At 35.6% G+C, this 22306-nt stretch overlaps 2 protein-coding genes across 3 annotated transcripts; both read right to left on the minus strand.

Annotated features, from left to right (window-relative positions):
• Nucleotides 1–285: 285 nt before the first annotated feature.
• LOC106160040 (uncharacterized) lies at nt 286–13335 on the minus strand. 2 transcript variants are annotated; one of them, XM_087018217.1, is made up of 4 exons: nt 13147–13335; nt 4620–5760; nt 1755–1855; nt 286–1462 (listed from the first exon to the last, which is right to left on the minus strand). In XM_087018217.1, the coding sequence occupies exons 2-4, from the start codon at nt 5752–5754 to the stop codon at nt 851–853; spliced, it is 1848 nt and encodes a 615-aa protein (XP_086874343.1). In that variant the 5' UTR covers nt 5755–5760; nt 13147–13335; the 3' UTR covers nt 286–850. The 2 variants fall into 2 exon arrangements, with proteins under 2 accessions (XP_086874343.1, XP_013391996.2); XM_013536542.2 differs by lacking the exon at nt 13147–13335 and having other exon boundaries at nt 4620–7247.
• Nucleotides 13336–16627: 3292 nt separating this feature from the next.
• Nucleotides 16628–22302, minus strand: LOC106160049 (platelet-activating factor acetylhydrolase IB subunit alpha1). Its single transcript, XM_013536562.3, has 5 exons — nt 22111–22302; nt 21388–21477; nt 20654–20770; nt 20261–20383; nt 16628–20098 (listed from the first exon to the last, which is right to left on the minus strand). The coding sequence occupies exons 1-5, from the start codon at nt 22174–22176 to the stop codon at nt 19793–19795; spliced, it is 702 nt and encodes a 233-aa protein (XP_013392016.1). The 5' UTR covers nt 22177–22302; the 3' UTR covers nt 16628–19792.
• Nucleotides 22303–22306: the final 4 nt, after the last annotated feature.

Here is a 22306-nt window from a genome sequence, read left to right on the forward strand (position 1 = left end):
CATTTCCATTGGCAAAAGAGAAGCCCCAGAACGTTATGCCTGGTTTTATATGTTCACGGTGAACATGTTAGAAATTTTGAATGTTACCGGTAGACTCGTCCTTCATAAGCAACACTGGAAAGTGGAGTTCCCCGGTAGACAATATACCTATTGGAAACACTGACGTTTTAAAATATCCAAATATAATTTCAGACTTGACATAAAAATATTTTTAATTGATTGCTTTTTGTGTTTTTTTGGTAGGTGCTGGATGGGGGGGGGGGGGGGGGGGGGGGGGGGGGGGGGGGGGAAAAGGAGAAAGAGACAGTTATAGTGACAAAGCGTAAGATTTAAAGCACCCTTTTTACCTAAATGAACATAAACCACTTCTTGTTGAGCTTATCTGGAGACAAGTGATAATCTTGATCATTTTAATAGATAATTGCCATGAGTTAATTTTTGCGAAAACAATATCATTTATCAAAATCAATTAGTCGGACGAAAATACTTTTAACCACAAGAAAGTTGTTTAAATAATATCATTTCTGGGTTTTGTGTTGTTCTAAATCTTTCTCTTTAATTATGAAATAATTATTATAATTTAGTATTTCAAAATCTCATTGCATCATTTCATTCAATGAAATTTCGGCCCTTGCGAAATAATTGCATTTTTAGACAATCTTAAAATGAAATGAATACACTAAACAGTAACACATTCTGATAGTTTAGCAATATCTATCAAAGGGACGTGTCTTTTGTTTGGAAGTCCTAGAGGGACTTTTTAAAGGTAAAATTTTGGTAAATTTTGTTAATCCAAAAGAAAAAATTACTTTTGAATCATACAGATGGTCCTTTTATGTTTTAGGGAGAATTAAATAATATTAAATGCTATCAACCCGACTGCCATTCCTGTCATTATGACAAAGATGATATCAACCTTCTCGAAAAAAGAAGCAGAATTGACGTTGGCCGCCTTCGTCACAAACCAAGTAGTGGCATCTGGCGGCTGAATTGATGCGCAGTTATGGGCTTTATCACGAATCACGCGCAGAGGAAAGGCGTTCCCCTTGTATGTGTAAGCCACTGTCTCAGATTCGATCCGATCCTGCAGTGAAGCAAACAAACTGAAACCTTCGTCATAATTACGGATATATTTGGCCAAGAGAAGATTAAGGCTTAACTGAACTGCGAATTGTGATTCCTCTCGATCGCGTGGGTAGACGGTGCTAGAGGAGATATTCTTAACAAGGCAACTGTAAGGTTTTTGACCCATCCTTTGTGGTCGCCAAGTTTTACTGTTGTCATTACCTAAAAGGTTTACAAGATTCTGTGGGAAACGAAAAGATTTACAGGCATCAAACACCTCAGCGATGGTGTCATTTCCGGTGACCATGAAATCGATAACCAGCTTGTACAACACGTTGACAAGAGAAAGGAAAGGTGACGCGCACACTTCCGGCATCTTTTCACTTGGGCAGGTCATCTGAAAAAGAAAAAACAAAACATTTTTGCACTCATTTAGAGCAATTCGTTTAAGCAGTGAGCAATGTTTACTTGCCAGTCATTCAGAACGCCATGTCTTCCTGTATATTTCAGAAGGAACTATCGATGGGTTTTACTTGAGTTTTTTTTTTCTTATTATTCAGCCTTTGCATTTAATATGGAATATTTTGGTTTCAAAGTTGTGCCTAGGTAAAATGTATTAATTATTTCTAAAAACGTGTATTTCATGCGAATGACGAGAATAGATAAATGTGTTGTCTTTGATGTCTTACAATGCTTGTGTTGGAGTTACACGATTCTAGTGGTTCCGGTGTTGTTGGATCCACAAGCGCTGAAAACGCCACAGGATTAAACTTCTTAACATCCGACTCGCCTGAATAGTATACAAATAGCATTTCAACATACGTATATATACATGTATATGGGGTCATCAGGGAACTAAGTAATGAGAACTTTTGTTTTTTATATGTGCGATAAATATAGAATTATCGCACACATAAACAAGGTACATGTACCAAAGCTGTCAAATGTACTTACAAAAAGCAGAAAATAATGATGCAAAAATACGTTATTTTGACAATTTTGATGCATTATTACAAAATCACACCAAAATTTTACTACAGACAAGATATAACACGGACATTAAGAATGTATAACAAGCTTAAGACTTCAGGCCCATGGAAGTTCAAGTTCACGCTTTAAAAATGCCAGAATAAGAAAAAAGAAATCATCACAAAAATGCATTAATTCAAGAAAAATAATCCCATCGATCTGGTTTTCAAATATCAGATGTATGGTAATCCTAAGAATCATTCCTGTTAGTTAAAAAATAAGAAGTAACACAGTCTTCTTTCATAATGTTTCTGATGGCAGTGCACAAAGTAGGCTTTTGTCAATTTGATGCAATATTGTTTAATTCATATTGCATAATTTAAAACACAATCACCACCAATTTATAATCACCTACTATACGTAGCATGCATGCATGCATTCAGAAAATGTACTTCAATTCGACTTCATGCTCGTGGGAGTTGTAAGGTCCCCATTGGAAATGCCAATCTGTGAAAACTAAAAATTTCACAAAGAGCTTCATCTAAGCTTTCATTCCTATGCATCAATTCAGTAACTTTGATAATGAAAAGTTTTAATAAAATTTATGGTTTTCTTTTAATGGTCACTCTGGCGACTGTACCCAAAATAATTTTTTTTTCAGTTTTGATGCAATATTACATAACGCTTAATAGCATAATCACCACCAATTTTTAATTATGCACTGCAATTATCATAGATATTTGGAAAATAAGATTAGCAAGGGTCTTCAGGCCCAGGGAAGTTCAGAGTCACTTTCTGAAAATGTCAATATCAGGCCTCATAAACGATAATTGCCGTTTCCTAGAACGAGCATCAGATTCCCTAGCGCAAACGCCAATATTAACGAGCCCCACCTCAGATAACAAGCACGACGTAAAGTTAGCGAGCACAAACTTAGCATTTCCAAGCACTATCAATTTGTCCAGCTTCCATCGGGGCCCCCGGCTGCTTAAATACGGGTCCTTTTTAAGAACTAGGGACTATTTCAAGATGGCGGAAGATACAAGAGACATAACGGTGGAACTTTCAGAGATTTCTGGGCTCAAACGCCTTTCTGTCTCTTTGACGAAAGAGAAAGGATTTTCAACGTCCACGCCACGGCCAGATATAGTGGCTAGATCATTACTAATAGATTTTGAAAGAACGCAAATGATAAATTGGACGCAAGTAACAAATGATTCATCGACTATTTTCACCGACTCAGAAATATCTGTTTCCATGTATCAATATTTTAACTTGTGCAAAATAAACGTAGAATATATAAAAAATTCTCAAAACAAACCAAACTACTGCATTAGTATATTCCACTATCCATACAGCAGCAATGCGTTCTCGACAACCTTCGGCTAATACGGAACATACCGAACGGGTAGATAAGCGGATCAACGGCTAGTGCTTGGAAACGCTTAGTTAGTGCTCGTTAACTCAAGGAGTTATAACAGAAATGTTATAACTCCTTGGTTAACTTGTTAATCTGAGGTGGGGCTCGTTAATATTGGCGTTTGCGCTCGGGAATCTGAGGCTCGTGGTGGGAAACGCCCAATCCGTTTATGAGGCCTGAATATGTGAAAAATTAACATTTCACAAACTAACTGAATAACTTCCAGAAAAGGACACCAATTCTTAATATATCATAAAAATATTGATCACTCTTGTACGTGTGAAGTCAATTGGCAAATCGGTTTTCCTTAAAACGTATTATCTGCATTTGCATATTTGCTGGAAAAAAGCAAAAAAAAAAAAAGCATAACTTTTAGATAATTTGCCGGATCAGGCCCGTTTTCGAACTCGACCTGTATTGTAAAAATAATCAACAGTTCCGTAAGTTTGAAGACAAAAAGGTAAACGGTTTTCCACTTATCGTGTTATCACGATCCTAATTGAAAGTTCTGAGCGAGGACGGCGACGATAGACGCAGGTGACGGGCTATATAAAAAAACAAAAGTTCTTATTACTGTTGACACAAAATGACGTTTGTGTCGACTAAAGCAAATGTTGCTTCACTCTAAAATGAAAAATAGGCAATGCATTTCTCTCCCCTTTTTCAATTTGTAGGTTGAGATCGATACAATCCAGCGTAATATTTCAAACAAAGCAACAAAGCCGTCAAATGGGCAGAATTTTAAATATCAAAACTGAAAAAAAAAAGCAGTCAGTTTGATGCAATGTTACAACAATGACTTGTCTAATTATGTAGCGGACATTCAGAAAATGTAACTTGCATTGAACATTAGATCAGGAGACTTAAAAGTCAGTTTAAAACACCAGTTTAAGAAAAAATCACAAAAAGCTTAAGAACTAAGGAGAAAACAACCCAGTCAGGCATGTTTTTGAAGTGCATCTCAGTTATATCAATCCTAAAGGTTTGATAATAATGATAAGCATCATGGCTCTAATTCTGTTTGTTAACGAGTAAAAATTCCTGAAAAGTGCACGGCGGCAGCCACCGGTGGTCATATGCCCGGACACATTGCGTCTGCCCAGTAAAGTATGCTATTACAAAACTGATCTACATGAAAAAAAAACAACAATAAATATTTACTTACTGTTTCCAGGGCAATAACCAAATGAGGGCGTATGAGTGTATCTGCAGAGCCAACAGAAATGATTTCTGGCATAAAAAGCTTCAGTGGTGTGAGGCATTACATGCGTGATAGCCGTAATTGAAGTGTTGCCGCAAAGTCCACGGTAAGGAGAATCTCTGTAGCACTCGTTTGGGTTACCGCTAAAGAGTATACCTTGCCCGTGACTGTTGGAGATACTGTCTATGCACGGTCTACCAGGGATTCCATCTGGTTCATAGAATTTACCATGGCAATCCGGAAGTCCATGCACTGCTTCTAATATGGACGTCACACTTCTAGCTTTCATTGCAAAGGCGTCATAGTTCGACAGAATGCACTCTACGGTCATGGTCCAGGATTTGTACTGATTGACGCCATGACACATGGCACAGAAGGAATTCCGGAAAGTGAACCCTGAGACTGGGTCAGACACAGGCACTATCAATCTTGCCTCGATAGTAGAGTTCGGGTTCTCACAGTTATCCCGGATCTCATCGTCAAACCAATTCCCTGGGCATGCTTTTATCATCCAGAAGAACCTACTGGACACCAGACGACCTCTTCTTTTTTTAGTTATCTGCGAACGACATTCCAAGTCATCGGCTCCCACGATTATTGGTGGCGACGATGAGGGAGAAGTGTTGGTGTTAGCACTTATGTCTCTTTCGTTGCACTGCAGATTAGAAGCCAAACAGCAATCACCTAGGGCATGGCACACGTCATCGCAATAACATGAAATGTAGATACTGTGACCAAGTTCCTTATCAAAGGGTTCCACGAGGGCGCAGAACCGCTGACGAGCTACTGGCGAAGGCAACGCCCTGTTGCCCCATGGGTTTGGAGAGGTTGTGGATTCGCCATGTTCAGTAGCTGTGGTGGCCGAAGAAGATCCCAAAGGAGTTTGAGGAACTGGTGTGGTCACAGGCAAAGGATGACTTAATGTCTCGTTGTCAAGGACTGGTGGCATTGGGGGAGTTTGTAGCTGATTTGGAGTAGAACTCGTAGTGGTGATCTGGTCAGCTCCGCCTGTGCCTCTGACCTGTGACCCGTTTATTAGTGCGAGCCCCAGCAAAAGTAGAACGGTGCCCATCAGTAAATTCAAAAGAGACTGAAACATACTTCCCTAAAAAGATAAAATATATCATTTTATATGTACGTGAATATGTAAAATTTTGATTCACTCGAGTCCCGTATACATGGTATATTATTAAGGACCTGGTCTGTTGTGCGTTAGACCCCCTTTACACGGTACGCAACATTTGTGCGACTGTGGAACTAGCCAGAACGACGTGTCGGGCTCAAAGGAGGTACGGTGTTCGCTAAAATCGCACAAGGGTGCAAAACAGGATGTTCTGACGCCACGCGACTGAAGCCCATACACTCGTCATCACCTACGCCACTTTTCGTGATAAAATAAGGGATGGAGTCGTGCCCAATACCGATTGCTATCTCAACTCAAGATAAAAAGGTGTTAAACGCACGATTAAAGGTACATACGAACCGAGCATCGGTGGAGCGTGGTTTCCATGTAAACCACTTCTACTAGATTCTTATATGACTCAATTAAATTCGACATGCCAAGGGATAAACTGAATAGATCACTCGATCAGCCATAAAAGACCTTTAGACTGCTCCTTTCTTAAAATTTTTGGTTGTAAATTTAACCTACTTTCGTGACCTACTTTCCTGCCCCATTGACATACCTGTACAGCTTAGAATGCCAGCAGAAAAATCCGTTGAAACATCATTTTCGGGTAAAATTAAACAATGCCTTTCGGTAATTCTCTTAGTTATATTACTTGAAACTATATGCTGGCATTTTGTTGGTTTTTGTGACAAAAAATTGACTTTGTATGCATATTTAACGTCTTGAAATAAAACGCCGATATTTTATATTTTCGGGGTATTTTTTATTTTTTTACAGCACTGCATTATTAAATAATTAGATGCAGGAAAATCTGTATGATCTTAAACCCTTTTAGAAACCTTAACTTTTGCTATTGTACCCGGTATGATATAATATAATATAAACATTTTTTCAGCTGTGCGTATAGGAAAATGCCTGGGTAATGCTATTTGTAATTAATGATTGACGGAAAGAGGCTCACTAATGGACAATGTGTCGTGTTCGACATAAGAGCCATAAACATATTTTCATTCATAACACATCGTCGTTAAGAAGATACAGTTTTTACCAAGGATAAAAAGAGAGGTTGACAGATCTTTTTACAAGTAAACTTATACAAAACTTGGACCCATTAAAATGAATGCAATGACGAATAAAAAGTTTTATTCCCCATAGGAGTAACGCAGCATTCTCTAGTGACACGAATTACTAGATGACAGTCATTATTTTTTCACCTTTAAGGGCAAACGGTTATATCAAGAACAAATTAGGATGTCCCATTTTATAATGTTATAAATCCCATGAACACAGTTTATTGATAAAAGCCGAATTAATTTCTTTGCTATTAAAGTCTTAATGGCATATATGTCCAAATTAAATGTTTGAATAGCTTTATGTAGTCTCACTTCGTATCTACAAAACACATACAGGAGAATAGTGTTGATATTATGTGCACTGGTAAGCGAAGTAGAGACAGAAAATGATATTTCCAACAAAATCGGTACTGAAATAGATACTCCACCGGGTTTTTGAAGGAAAATAACAGTCATAATTCTTTCGCCTGCATCCACATTTGAGATCGGTAAAAGATGCTTGAAAAGGTGATAAAAGGAAATACGTGCATGTGACGCCATCCAGGTTTTCAGTTCGCTCTTTATCACCCCATTCAGTTTTGCAGAAAACTGCTACATCTTCGTTGGCACTTAACACGAAACAGTTTGTCTTTGAATTTCTCTTTCTACCCTTTTTTCTTTTTTCGTTTTCTTTCTTTCTTTTTTTTTTTTTTTTTTTTTTTTTTTTTTTGGTCAAATTTTGTTTTGAGTTGGTTAGATCTGTTCAGACCTATGGTACTGGGAAATGGAATATATTTCTTTTTTTTAAATCTCTACCTTATCCTTTTCTAGATTTGTGATTTTCCTACACACTCCAGTCCATAAAATAAAAATAAAAGCTGGTAAAAGAAAATAACCGAATGAAAGACGGGTACTTGAAAGAGAAAAGGTACATGTAGTATCGTTGTATTTGAGTAGGGGTTTTGAAAAATGGTCTCGTTAAATGACCAAATCTCTGTGACATTAGGATAAATGAGCAAACTTGTGAACATGCTTATACTCGGCTATTTGAAAGAGAGAACTTAGCACCGTTGACAAAGTTTTGATTCTCAATGTAGCAGATAGTTGATCTGCACACAAATAATCTGACAGGGATATTCAGGGAAACTCGAGTTTGATTATTATTTAAGATATATTATATCTTTATTTGTGAAAAAAAAATATATATATTAACGACTGGGTGTAGCTTAACGGGTGATAATGACTCATCACAAATGATTACTTTCAGTGATCTAGTTTTCTCCTTACTACTCAAATATTGAGAAGCATTGAAAATTGTTCTTAATTCCCAAGTAATTTCAAAGTGTAAGGAATAGTTTCTTTCATCAAAGGAAATAACACATATGCCTCACAGCTAATTTCGCGTTGTGTCCTGTGAAGTTGTTGTAGATATCTTTGCAAGCTGTGGGTTAGCCAAAATCTAGTTTATAATACTCCCGTGCATGCCTTTTTTGGATAATAAATAACTCTTAAGTGATCATTGACAAAATTTCTTAGCATTTACACAAATGTCATCTCACCGATGACGTCATGATTAAAATATTAATTCAAGGGGATAAATATGCAAAATCGGTTTCTCAAATGTCTATTTATCTCAGCACCCACGAACACCATTTCAACGCAAATTAAATGAAACTTCTCGTACACTTGATCATAAACCCTTTGAGTACTTTTATATTGGTGTACAAAATTGTTGCATAATATAATATAATATAATATAATATAATATAATATAATATAATATAATATAAAGAGCGCATATAGGTAAATGCCTAAGTAATGCTATTTCTAATTAATGATTGACGAAAAAAGAGGCTCACTAATGGACAATGTGTCGTGCCAGACATAAAAGTAATAAAGATATTTCATGAGGTCATATTATATAACGTGTCATCGTCGAAGAGTTCTTGAGTAAAATGACGGCTTCTTTGTACAGCACCGATTTAAAGCAATTAACTCTGCAAATTAAAATAATCAACATTTGTATTTATCGCGTCATTGACGCTTAGTTAGTTTGATATAAGGAGAGCGCTCGAGAGAGTGAGGAGAGAAGAACACTAAGAACTCGGACGTAAATACGGACAGTTAAGAGTTGTAGATTTCACTTAGAACATGAAGTTACAGCACGAGCGTCCACAAATAAACCGTTTAACTGGTCATTATGTGGACTTGGGGTTTTCTTTGTGCGACCGTACGTAAATCTGACACGAATCGTGGATTCTTAAGGCCGGTGATAGTAAAAGGACCAAAGTCATAGAAACAAAGCCCTGGGCTTATAAGTTTTTATAAAAAATTAAAACAAACTTCCCAAAAGGCCAATTAAAGACGGGGATTAAGTACAGTGTCCAACGGATGACGCTCTGGCGCCAATTTGAGGGGGAAAATGCCGTTTTCGGTATTGGGATTTTCTCTATAACCAAGACAGCTATTCAAGTGATTCAAAAGGCCTCATAAAGCTGGGTGAAAGCACTTCAGCGCGGTACCAGGGAATTGTCTTAAACTATTTACTTTTGATTTTATCATCTTTTACGTTAAATTACCCCATATTTCAATGGCTTATTCACTTCAAAAGGCGATATCTTTCAAACAAACAATTTTCTCTTAAACCCCTGATATCATGCTGTAGTCCACATTCCTAACAACAATAGGTGCAACTTTTGTAACGATCGGTTGCTCAGATAGTGAGATATACTTGGCAGCGATTCACTTATCTTGTCAATATAGAAAGCTGTTAAAACAGCCAAAAACGTTCACAGGTTGGTTAACAGGGCTTATTAGTCAAATGCTTAGCTGGCAAATTTACCTGTTATCGGTTATACGATCAGCTGGAACCATTGCTTATTGTCATCTAAAAATATTTTGTTTGGGTGCTTTGAAGGGGCAGAAAATCGTGCTTTTGTTACATTTTCCGACCACTCGTTAGGCATGTAAGCGTGCCGCCATTTTGATTGACAGCTCTGGAGAGGGCCCTAGCCTTGTGATGCCCAGTAGGGTGTCAAGGATATGTAGAAGGAAGCGCAAACAAAGGCGATTACGTTTAACCGCAATTAAGAGGTGTGAAGTCGCATTTGAACGTTTCAATGGCTCTTCCTCGGCAATCGAGTAATTTTACCTGAGAGATTCCTTCTTTGTTATCGGCAAAGTGATCAGATAAAACTGTGTCGAGAGCAAGTGTCCGTCACTTGTGTTGATACGAGTTTTTTGACGGGTAACGCTGCAGGATTATTTTGCACGGCACTTGGTAGTCGTCAGATCAACGGAAAAATCCAGTGATTACTTCAGAGCGGTCTCGCTCAAAATGCCAGCTAAGATAAAGGGGAGACGCTCAGCTGCACAAGATTCAGCGGTAAAAGTGGCTGAGAGAAGGCTTTTGAATAAATATTTTATTTTTACACACATGACACTTAGACCCTATTTGCTTTTTACCTGCTAGCCTTGACTATTCTCGGGGTCTTTTTGTGATTTTCATTTTTGGACACTTGAACTCTTTCTTCCCGCTTGATCAGTGATTTTGAAATTGTTTTTCTCCAAATATCGCAAAATGCAAAGCCGCTAACATGCGTTTTTATTTTTATTGTTTTAATCATGCTGTCCAGCTTTGCTTGGATTTCTCTTGTTTGGCCATTCAAATCACAATTTTTCGCGTGTCTCTCAAGCTCCATGATATCATATCTTGGAGAATAAAATTTTATTTTGTCAACATTAGATTTACCTTTTGCAAACGGCGACCAACAATCATTTCCGGTTTCGTAACGTGTCGCAGATACGCTCGACGATATATATCGTAAAAATTAAAGGCTAGGCTAAAAGTATCCTTTTTTAGCTTTTTTTATTTATGTTTTTATCGATTTTTCTTTCATTTGTCAATTAATTTAGACGTTTCGATTAACTCTTTCACCCATTTATTAGGTATACAGAAATCAGTCATCCGATTGAACAAATAGGGCCGGTTTTCCCCAACCGCCACGCATAGGCCTTACTCTCAAAATTTTCCCTCTTTCCTCTGGAAAGGGACTTTTAACACGAACTTTTCTCTTCCCCATAGTGTACTAGCTAGACTTCTTCGCTGCTAAGCTGATGTAAGACTTATGACCTATTACCGCACACGTAATCGGCTTATAACTCATTAACTGTGCTCCGACCCCCTCATGGCAACGGCCCTTAGTAACAGAGGCGTGGCTTAGTTGTCAGCCTGACTGGGGCGCGTGCCGGTTGAAAAACTCATCAAAAGACGCATTTTGCGATGCAAATTCATAAAAATTATTACATCCAACGTTAGATACTTTTTTGATTAATATAAACACACAAAAAACTCAAAAACACGATTTTAAGCGTATTTAACCCTATCACCGGCCTTAAGATTGCGTTATGCACTAAATATAAGTCGAAAACCAAATGTCCAATTTGGGCACACATTGAATTAGGCGTACTTAATTCATATGTGCAAAGAACATTTTTTTCTGTATGTAAAAAGGTTCAATACAAATTACAGATTTTTCAAACATCGACTTGTCCATCCGTTATTATGACAGAAAAAATAACTTTCCAAAAACAAGCCGGAGTTAAACGCTTTAGATTTCAGTCTGTAATCTTTTTAAAAAGGCAGATAATCTATCGTCATTTCCAAATTTGCATTTTTTCTTAATTACTCTGCCGATCATAATATGTTATGATATTCATAAATCCCCTGAAAATTTTGAAAAATTGTGAAACGTGACTGTTTTACCCCAAGTATATGCCTTCAGGGACACTTAAACCTCCACGTAAAATGATTTTAACGCTAATCTCATCTACAAATAATGTTTAATCATACCTTGTCAACTTTTTGTCCCTTTACTTTGTCATCGCAGTTAAGTTTACTTCACTGTAAGGCCACCGGCCTTTTTACAATAATTTGTTAATCATTAATTTCTATAATTGCGCATTACATTATACATTTCCCTTGTCCATTTCTAAAAACGACTTTCATCTTATTTCTGCTTTTGTCAAATAATTCGCAATTTTTCTTAAAACTCTAATACTTTCTGATTTCTTCAATATGATAAATAATTCATATGAACCCAATTTCCAATTACAAATATCCGATAAGAAATTATCCCTTAGGTCGCTATAATGAGGACATTCTAACAAGAAGTGTCTTTCGCACTCGCACCTCGCACCTCCCAATTACAACACTGACAAATTTTCTGATCCCTAGACGTACCACTATGTCTATCTTTTTCAATTTCAATTTCAAGTTGATGATTTGAACATCTGAATCGCGCTAAAACTGATATACAGCTAGCTTTATCAAATACTGTAATGTATATATGGCTCAGTAATGAGATCACGCTTAAATAACTTATGAGCCGGAACATCTAGTTTCATACGACTGGGAGTCAATATCCATGCACCTTTGATGAAATTCCTTTATAAATGAACTTTCACTCCCCATTTCTTGATTAATCCAGGCTATTCCAATATCATACCCATATAACAGTTTCTTTACTTGTAATGCCAAGCAATCTTTATCGTTTTCTGTCATATTATACAGCCACACGTAACACGCTTTAATAAGCCTATTTCAGGTGCTTTCATAAGCTTAAAAAGATAACAACTCTTCGTATGAGATCTATATTTCACAATAAAAACCTTGTGAATAACTCATAGAATTATAATATATTCCGTTTTACGACAAAAACATCAGTTATAGCTATTATTCTGATATCTGAGCTTGTCTTCAGATCACGCGACCTCCATTGATGGCTATACTCGGTTATAATCTCTTAAGAGATTTTAACAAAAAAAACAAACTTTTTAGAAAAAAAAACAAAGACTAACTTTGAATGTCAAAATGGATTCATTAACCATTGGTAAGTATGGGAAAATTGTTGTTTACTCCAGGAAAATTCATTTTTTGGTCAAAACGAAGAGTTATTATCCCTTTAATTATTTTCACCAAACGCCCAACCATTAAAGTATTTTTCCTAATTCACCCCTTGCCGCTACGTTAGACGCATTTCTTCTTATTACATTAAATTTTCAGAATTTATTCTGTACAATTTCTGCGTCTTGCCCAGGATGCAAGCCCCATACTTTTGCCCCATAGTTTGAAATAGGCACTATCTTTGTATCAAAAACTTTTAGCCAGCAATCAACCTTGATTTCACCAAATTTACTCATATGCTTTGTTACGCGCCTAGTTCTCAAATCCAAGCAGTGATAAATAAATAAATAAATAAATAAATAAATAAACAGACTGATGAGTGTGACCAATAAAGGTATTTCTTACCTTTGATGGCACCGTAATTCTGCAAAACAACAGCTATTGGCTATGCAGCACCCAACCTCCGCCAAGGCAGTCGGCTCGTTTCCAAAACTTGGACAAGTGCCGTTTTAAAATAGCAAACCGAGTATTTATCAGAAGCAGAGGAAGCCCATGTCACGATTTCATGTCTGTTGGACGTAAAATAATTACGGCAATTACCACAATCAATCATCTGTACAGCCAAAGAGGTGACGTTCCTCGTAATTACGATAAAGTGTGCGTTTGTCATTGGACATCTGCCATCCCGTGAAGAGTTGGACAAATGCATAGACATAGTCACATAAAATAATTAAATGGTTAAGTGTAAGAATATCGATAGTTATTCTCATCAAGATAAACTTCCATTTTGCTATTAAAAGCAAATTATACATGTTAAGGTTAAAAAGTTTTAAATGTACTCATAACGCTCTTCTCTGTATCATCAGCTTCAGGTAAATTTTACATTAATAATATTATGGCACGACAAACTAATGTTCCTAACGTCAACAATTCTTTAATACAAACCAACCAACCAATACCTTGCTTTCTCTCTCCAATTCTGTAATAAGTTAAATTTACACTATGCCCATTTTACGTAAAATAAATATGCCATTTTTATCTTAAAAATATATCCAAAAGAGTTACATGTATAAAACGGACATATCCATAATGACTGACCAAAAACCAGATTTTTTAATGACAATTCGAGTACTTGTTAAATTTAAATATCTACAAAAATTCTGAAAAGAATAAGTAATGTTGCATCTTGAAATGTAGATGTCCAGTTGCAGTTTGGTATAAGATATCAAAATCCCATGCGTTAATGCTGTTGACTTTGACGTTCAAAAGGAGTCTTCGATTGAAAGATTAGTTTTTACCAAGGATAAAAACAGACGGATCTTTTTTACGAGTAAACTTGGACGAAACTTGAACCCATTATAATGGATGCAATGAAAAGAAGCTTCATTCCCCCTAGGAGTAACGCAGCACTCTCTTGTGACACGTATGAATCCAATGAAGACAGTTAATTGATAAAAGCCGAATTCATTTTTTTGCTAAGAAAGTCTTAATGATATATATATATTCAAAGAAAATGTTTTAATAGCTTTTGTAGTCTCCCTTTGTGTCTACGAAACATACATGAGAATGGTGTTGATAATTATGCGCACTGGTGAGCGAAGTAACATTGAGACGGAAAGTGACATTTCCAACAAAATCGTTATGTCATCCACAAGATCCAGCAACAGGGTTTCTGAAAGAAATTAAAAGAAAAATAATAAAAACTGGGAATGTATGGCTATAACTTTTATCATCTTTAAACTTAAAATTAATGTTCAGGTAGGCGAATAGGTTAAGTACAAAGCAGCTTTTTTTGGACCAATTGGCATTTGGACTAAAAAGTGCAAACACTAAAACTTGTAAATAGTCCTCTCATTTCAAAATGCATCCACATTTGAGATCGGCGAAAAATACTTGAAAAGGTGATAAAAGGAAATACGTGCATGTGACGCCATCCAAGTTTTCAGTTCGCTCTTTATCACCCTCTTCAGTTTTGCAGAAAACTGCTACACCTTCGTTGGCACTTAACACGAAAAAGTTTCTTTCTTTGAATTTGTCTTTCTACCTTTTTTTTGTCAAATTTTGTTTTGAGTTGTTAGATTTGTTTCCTTTTTAATTTGTTTCTTTTTTAATCTCTATCTTATCCTTTTCTAGATTCTGGATTTTCCTACACATTCCAGTCCATGAAATAAAAATAAAAGGTGGTTAAACAAAATAACCGCGTGAAAGACGGGCACTTGATTCTTGAAAGAGAAAAGATAGGTTTTTAAAAGATGGTATCGTTAAATGACCAATTCTCTCATTTACACTAGTACTATGATAATCGAGCAAAATCATGAACATGCTCAGACTTGGCTATTTGAATAAGAAAACTTAGCACCGTTGACAAAGGTTTGATCCTCAGTGTAGATAGCTGATAAAGATCTGCACACAAATAGTCTGACAGATCCATCGGGTAGTTTGCAGTAATTTAAATAAGACTGCATTAGACAATGTATACATTAAAATAATTTTACATTGGACATATTATTATTATGTCCAAGTTTTACAGAAATATCTTAGAATTAGAATTATCTTAGAATTAGAATTTTATCTAATTTTCATTGTTAAAGAACTATACAGGGGTACTCATGATTAGCCTAGAACTTGAGTTTTATTAAATCTTTATTTGTGAAAAATATTAACGACTGAGTATAACTTAACGGGTGATCATGACTCGTAAAGGATTACTTTCAGTGATCTAGTTTTCAAGTTACTACTCAAATATTGAGAAGCGTTCAAAATTGTTGATAATTTCCAATAATTTCCAAGTGTATACGTAAGGAATAGTTTCTTTTATCAAAGGAAATAACACATTTGCCTCATAGCTAATTTCGCATTTTGTCGTTTGAAATTGTTGATGCACATTTTACGACTAAATCTGTCGTGCCACACGCATACAAAAGTGAAGTCCGAATAAAACAGAATTGTTTGGACTAATTGGCAATTTTAAGTAAAATATGCATTGATCAAAACATTTCAATCCCCCTCTCAGAACAACATACACGCACATTTGAGATCATGCAAGGAAACTTGAGAAGGTGCTAATTGGCAGTACGTGCACGTTCCTTATGTGTAGCGTCTTCCGTCTTTCCTGTTTGCTCTTCATTAGCACACTCTTCAGAAACTCGTAAAACTTCTGCGGCCTTCTTGTGACTTAGCACGACATTGTTTGTCTCTTCATTTTTTTTCAGGAGTGTGTCGGGGGGGGGGGGGGGGGGCACAGTATTGGAAAATAATTTGTAATTAATGTTTTGAATCTTTATTTTATTAATTCAATTACTGGAAGTTGAAAGATTTTGGTCTTTGTCTTAATGCATGTACCGTGCATGATAAAATTCACCCATTGGAATAATGAGCATGCAAAAGAAGCTTTAGATAATATTTCACCCTTTAGAAGTTTAAATACTGTCCTTTGCTTCAAGATCCTTCAAGCCCAGTAATTCGTTAGATCTTGATTATAGGAAGCCCTTGTACGTCCACCTGCCGGGGCGGATTTGAATTTGAAATGACCAATCAGCTACGATTTATCTGATTGACATTTTAATTGATAGTGACAAGCATAAAAACCCGTGAGGCTAAATATTGAGAGGGGGGGTCTGATTTAAAGCTGGAAGAGAATCTTTATCGTACCATGTAACTTTTGGCTTAGCAAAATATATAATCTGTTTTAACAGTCACAACATGGAGTCGTTTAATTTTTTTCAATGTGCAATGTTTAAGGCATAGAATCTGGGAATCTCCGTTGCAAAGATCGCGTTATCCCAAGAGCCCACAGTGCCCAGCCTTACACAGACAACACGTTTTGAAAATTTTTGATAGAAATATGTTGGGCGATTCAAAAAGCTTCACTGAAAAAACATTGACAAAGATTTTCACAGTTGTTTATTTAGGATCATATTTTCGACACAGCAGCACCAGTGCACTCCAAATACACGGAGAAACAAAATATTGAGCACGTCTAAACAATCTATACATTTGAAGAAAAACTTCGGAGTTCTACATTTGGTTCTCTTTCAAATTTACGTATGCATCTTTTTTATACGTGAACTGTTAAGGTGCATTTCAAGACATACTATGGCGGCCTATCGCAGTACCTAAGTTAAGCGTGTGATTACGATCAGTTCACCGTACAATGTTAATCTACAATAGCATTGATACTGGCACAGGTACTCCCCGCTAAGTTAAACTATTCCAACTTCACGGGAAACCAAGAACTGCATAAAAAGAAATTTAGGACTATCCTTGAATACGTTTTTACTTACACATGTAATAGACTTTTATGAAGAGTAATATCTAATCATTAATATTTACCACCTGTTTTTTAAACATAATGAAAAAGGAGACGCCTTAAACACAGGTGCCGTCCTCCGACCCATTGTTGAAGCAATAATTATAACTTATTACACTGTACACGTAAAATTACAATAATATTTGTTGACCGATATCATATATATATACATACATACGTGAGAAGAAAAGCACTTTGCTCTAAACTGCTACTGAATGAGAACTTCATAATTTTCTACTTGCAGAGTGGTGTCACATCCCAAGATAAAAAAAAATAATAATAATAAAAAAAAAAAAAAATAAATAAATAAAAAAAAATCTTTGAAAAATGACAAAAACCATATGGCAACCTAGTAGTATTATCTTGGTCGCATTATTTTTATACCAATGTTTTAGTGCAGGTGCAGATGGCCTTATTTCGTCCAGGTGCAGATGGCCGTATTCAGAATATCTACAATATCAAACAAGTGTACAACCCTATAACATAGAGTACAAGGAGAAAAACAGACTAACTACTGCTTTAGAGGATATTATTGTGAGGATATAAGTTCACATTTATGCACAATATATATATATATATATATATATATATATATATATATATATATATATATATATATATATTAAGCAACAGTCAGCGAAACTCACTGCAATTTACTGCATTGTTATTCGACTTGTACCTGAAACAAGTCTTATTTCTATTGAAAGTAAGCTTTATCCTACACACTTGTGACTAGAAAACATAATCTAATATGGTAAGGCTAGTAAACGTTAATTCCTTGAGATAAGATATACTACAATTGGATATTACACGTTTACTTGTACTACTGAGCAAAATAACTACTAAATTGTATGTGTAATAAATGAGCAGCTTGGGGTGGTTAATAAAAAACCCTTATGATCAAATGAAAATTTGACAATGTAAAAAGGGATGTAATAAATACTACAATGAACAGTTATATACATTGATCATACCCCAATCATGTTATATGTACTACTCTCCATATCAAGCACAATTTATACTGGACATTGGACAAAAGTTCTACATATGTTTGAAAGTATACTTTGAAGCAATAGGGATAAATCACCAAAATGATTCATGGAGTTCTAGTAGAGAAAAAAAAAGTTATATAGAATCCCTTGGGGCATAAAAATGCCTTGTACTGTAATTTGCAAAACTCTTTTCATTGCATACATTTCTAATATAACCTTCCACTTGAAATGAAGTTGCTTGTATGATCATAACAACATCACAATCAAATAAAATGTACAGCAGATATTCTTAACTTCACACAATGTCTTGGTTGATTCTAAATTTCAAATCAAAGAGTAATTACCATGCAGGGGAACATAATATGCACAAAGAAAATGTCAACAGCTTTTACTAGTACACTGTATGTCCTTGAACAATACCAATAAAATCACTGTGGCACAAACTATGCACCAACGAGATCTAACAGCATCATCACGAGAAAGAGAAGAGAATGGCTCAGTGACCCAGATGCCACTTTCGAAATAAGCATCCAAGAGTGTGTGTGTGTGTGTGTGTGTGTGTGTGTGTGTGTGCGCATGCATGAACCTACTAATAAACTTATTTACCTGAAAGGAACCAATATTAGTAGCATTATATGCAGACAACTTACAGTACAATGTTCCAAACTCCATGTTCAGTACTTTTTGATGTAGAAAAATGTTTAACATCTTGTCAGTTACATAAAAGGATAGCAGTTTTCAGCATCATTATCTGCATCTTTTTAATGAACATGATTTGTACATTATTAAATCGAGTTAACTGTTACCAATTAGCATTGACAGTATCACAATCAACACTATCTACATTTTATGACACCGTACAAGTGTATAACCAGTAACATTCTCATGTTGAGTAACACACTCTTAAGTTCCTCATAATTATTTTCACAGCAAATGTTATCACAATGGGGACCCACGACACAAAAGGGAAAAAAGTTCACATCACTACAAACTTAAATGGAAGCTTACTAAATAACATCACCTGATTAGAAAACTACTCTTGCCTATGTCACATCTCATTCAAACATGTCTGGCAACAATAGTCCGCCCATTTACTGCCAATTTTATCTACGTGTGCCCACACTCTTGGACCCAAATTAATTAATATAAAAATAAAATTAAAATAAAATTAAACATTCAGTCTTGTGGCTGATTTCACCAGATTACGAAATACACAGATTGTGATAAATAACTTCAAAGAATGATTGTTTATTTGCTTAACAAATGTTTCCTAGTAAATATCTATTAACTTAAACTACAATTCACACCTACTTTATCAGACTTAAGCACCTGAATTAACTAAAACACACCTGAATATTTGATTGTTAATGTATTATTTTACGGAGGGGTGCAAGTGGACCTTATGCTTTGATACCCATTTCATAATAAATATGTACATACACCATAAATAAATAAAAAAATGGATTTTGTACATCTGGGAAAAACAAAACTACAAAGCCTAGAATGCATTTTTTGTGTCTTGGAGTTGCATAATTGTCCATGGTTCCAAGTCTGAGTAAGTGATGGCAAAGTTCAGGGGTTGTACATACACTGAAAGCTGTACATTAACATTCAAATGGATTACTTTTTCACCATCAACATTTATTTTTACTAACCAGCAACTGTTTTGCTGTATTACAGTGACTTAACCTCATACAACGCACTGAAAAAAAAAGCAGAACATCTTAGTTCCTGACAAACTCTTCCTGGTTTATTCTGCAGCAGCACCTTCCACTTCCCCCATGTCGCTTTCCACCTTGACAAAATTTTTCAACAAATTCTGAAGCTCTTCCAGCAAAGGTTCACAAAGTTTTCGATACCCTTTTTGTGTAAAATGAAGATAATCGTACATGTCCTGTCTTGATATAGACCCATCAGCAGGGTTAAGGAAAATCCCAGGGTCCACATTGAGAAACTGGGTGTTCACCAGACTGGAAAGTTTCTCTGCAAGAGCTGTGTTTATAGTGGCAATTTTCTCTCGCAGGGGATTATGGTGCTGGCCCCTTGGTGGTATACCCTATATGAAATATAAGATACGGAAACTTGTTTGTAGCTTTCTAAAAAGATTTGAAAGTGAAAGCAACAGAGTTCATGAAAAATACCCCTTTACGCAACATAAGTCGTAATTATGTAAAAAATTATAATAAATAAAAATAAATTAGGATTTTAGATCTCTTACCATAACTATTAATTGAGCTTGTGGTTGCTTGTCTCTAATACATTTGACTATTTCTAGGATGCCTTCTGTCACCTGGTCAGCTGTGTGGCCATGGTTGTTTGTTCCTACCAGTAATACTATTATCTGAAATCACAGTGGGAATAGTATTTACTTTATAGAAATCTTCCGGATGAAACAAAATCACTCCATTCTGCTCAATTCCTTCACCCCAAATCAACGCAATAATATTTGACTATGACTGGAAAATTCTGGGAGGTATCAGAGTTAAGTCTCATACAGAATTATTCTTTTCCTTCAAATTTTACTAACTCACAATTTATGTGCAATTTGTTAAAAATTTATAAAATATTACAAATGAGGTATTCTACATTTTTGAAAATAAACTGTGCTCACTTTAGGATTAATATTGTCCAATTCTCCGTGTTGCAGCCTCCACAGTACATGCTGTGTCTGGTCAGCACCAATGCCAAAGTTGAGACAGTGAAGGGGAACAAACATCTTTTCCCACATCTACAAATGTTACAGATATCGCTGAACTTTTTGTGAACTTGAACACTGAGAACTGTTAATATATTCAAACTGACCAACAGTATGCACACTTATTTATGACATTTTTAGCATTTCAAGCTAATGTGCATTATTACAAAAGTTCATGAAAAATACAATGAAAAGATGGATAGATGATAAAAAACACATATTAATGGATGCACATGTATATAACAAAGAAGCAAATATATCATTCTCTGTAAGCTGTGGTAGAGTTGAAATGTGTTAGATGTGACAAAATAATGCTTGGGTAAATTTTACATTGCTAGTGTTTGGCATTTTATGTCCATTTAATTTTCTGAGCAGATAAAACAGATTAAACAATTAAAGGTTTTGCACACACATACACACACAAAAATGATCATTCTATTCCATGATTGGCATTTTTTAAAGGTCACTGACTCCATAACAAAAATTAAGTAATAATCCCCATTTTCATAGTACTAAAAAGTGACTTTAAATGTAACCTTCTCTTCTTGCTCCTCTTTATTTTATATTTGAACGTTTTATTTTTTTGCCAAATGGTGTCTTCAATGGGTCCATAATCAAAATCTGACAGAAATGTGCAGTCCTTTTGTTACCTCAGTATTTCCAAGCTGCTGGATCAAGGAGTCCCCAATCATCAGCACATCTGGTTCTCTGTCTTTGGTCTCAGTTTTGAAACGGTTGTGCTGAAAACAACAGCTTATATATAAGTTAACTAAAACTTATACTATAGAACTGCTGAAGTATGCAATATCTCAGTCATATAAATAAATTGATTATATATTTATGTATACATTTTCCTTTGCAGTAACATTTGAATGTTTTTACATATATATTTGATAAGGCCAATTTAAATTACACATTCAGGTGAAGATTGAATAGTGTTGTGTACCCTGTAAATTGTCACAATTTTACATAGTCTACGATCATGATGAAAAAAGAAAATTCACTATTAGTATTTCATAAATGGGTAATTTTTTATGAATATTCCACTTGCATTTCTTGTTTTGTATTTTTTAATATGCTGCAGAATACTCTTATAAATAATGAATAAATTACCCCACTTAGAATCCCAGTACCCGTACTCAAAGATTTATACGGGTAAGGAATATAATTGCATAAAAACTGTTCATTTACAAAGCACAGCTAAGAACAGAGTAGAGTGGGTATCTAAATATGCACTGAAAAATGATATAAATTATCATTCCAATGCCCTGAATTTGATATTCATAAACTATGCTTGGGTCTAGGGCATGTAACAGCAAGCTGCAAGAGAGGCCTATATTACACGTGTCCCGCCCTTTTCCTTCGGAACTTACCAAACTCATCCATCGTCCATCACCGTGCGTGTCTTCAACTGGTACTGCGACTGCTGCGGGATTCATCACTGCCGCTGACAGTCTATATTATTTCCAGAATATGGTATTTTATCTTTGCAATCTTTTTCTTTTTTCTTCTCGACAAACCGGAAGCGGTACACTGTACACGTTGCGGCTGCGCATAAAACCCGCTTAC

Source organism: Lingula anatina, chromosome 7 (genome assembly GCF_051362555.1).
Source record: "Lingula anatina isolate TDL-2025a chromosome 7, LinAna3.0, whole genome shotgun sequence".
In the NCBI taxonomy this organism is placed as follows: Eukaryota; Metazoa; Brachiopoda; class Lingulata; order Lingulida; family Lingulidae; genus Lingula; species Lingula anatina.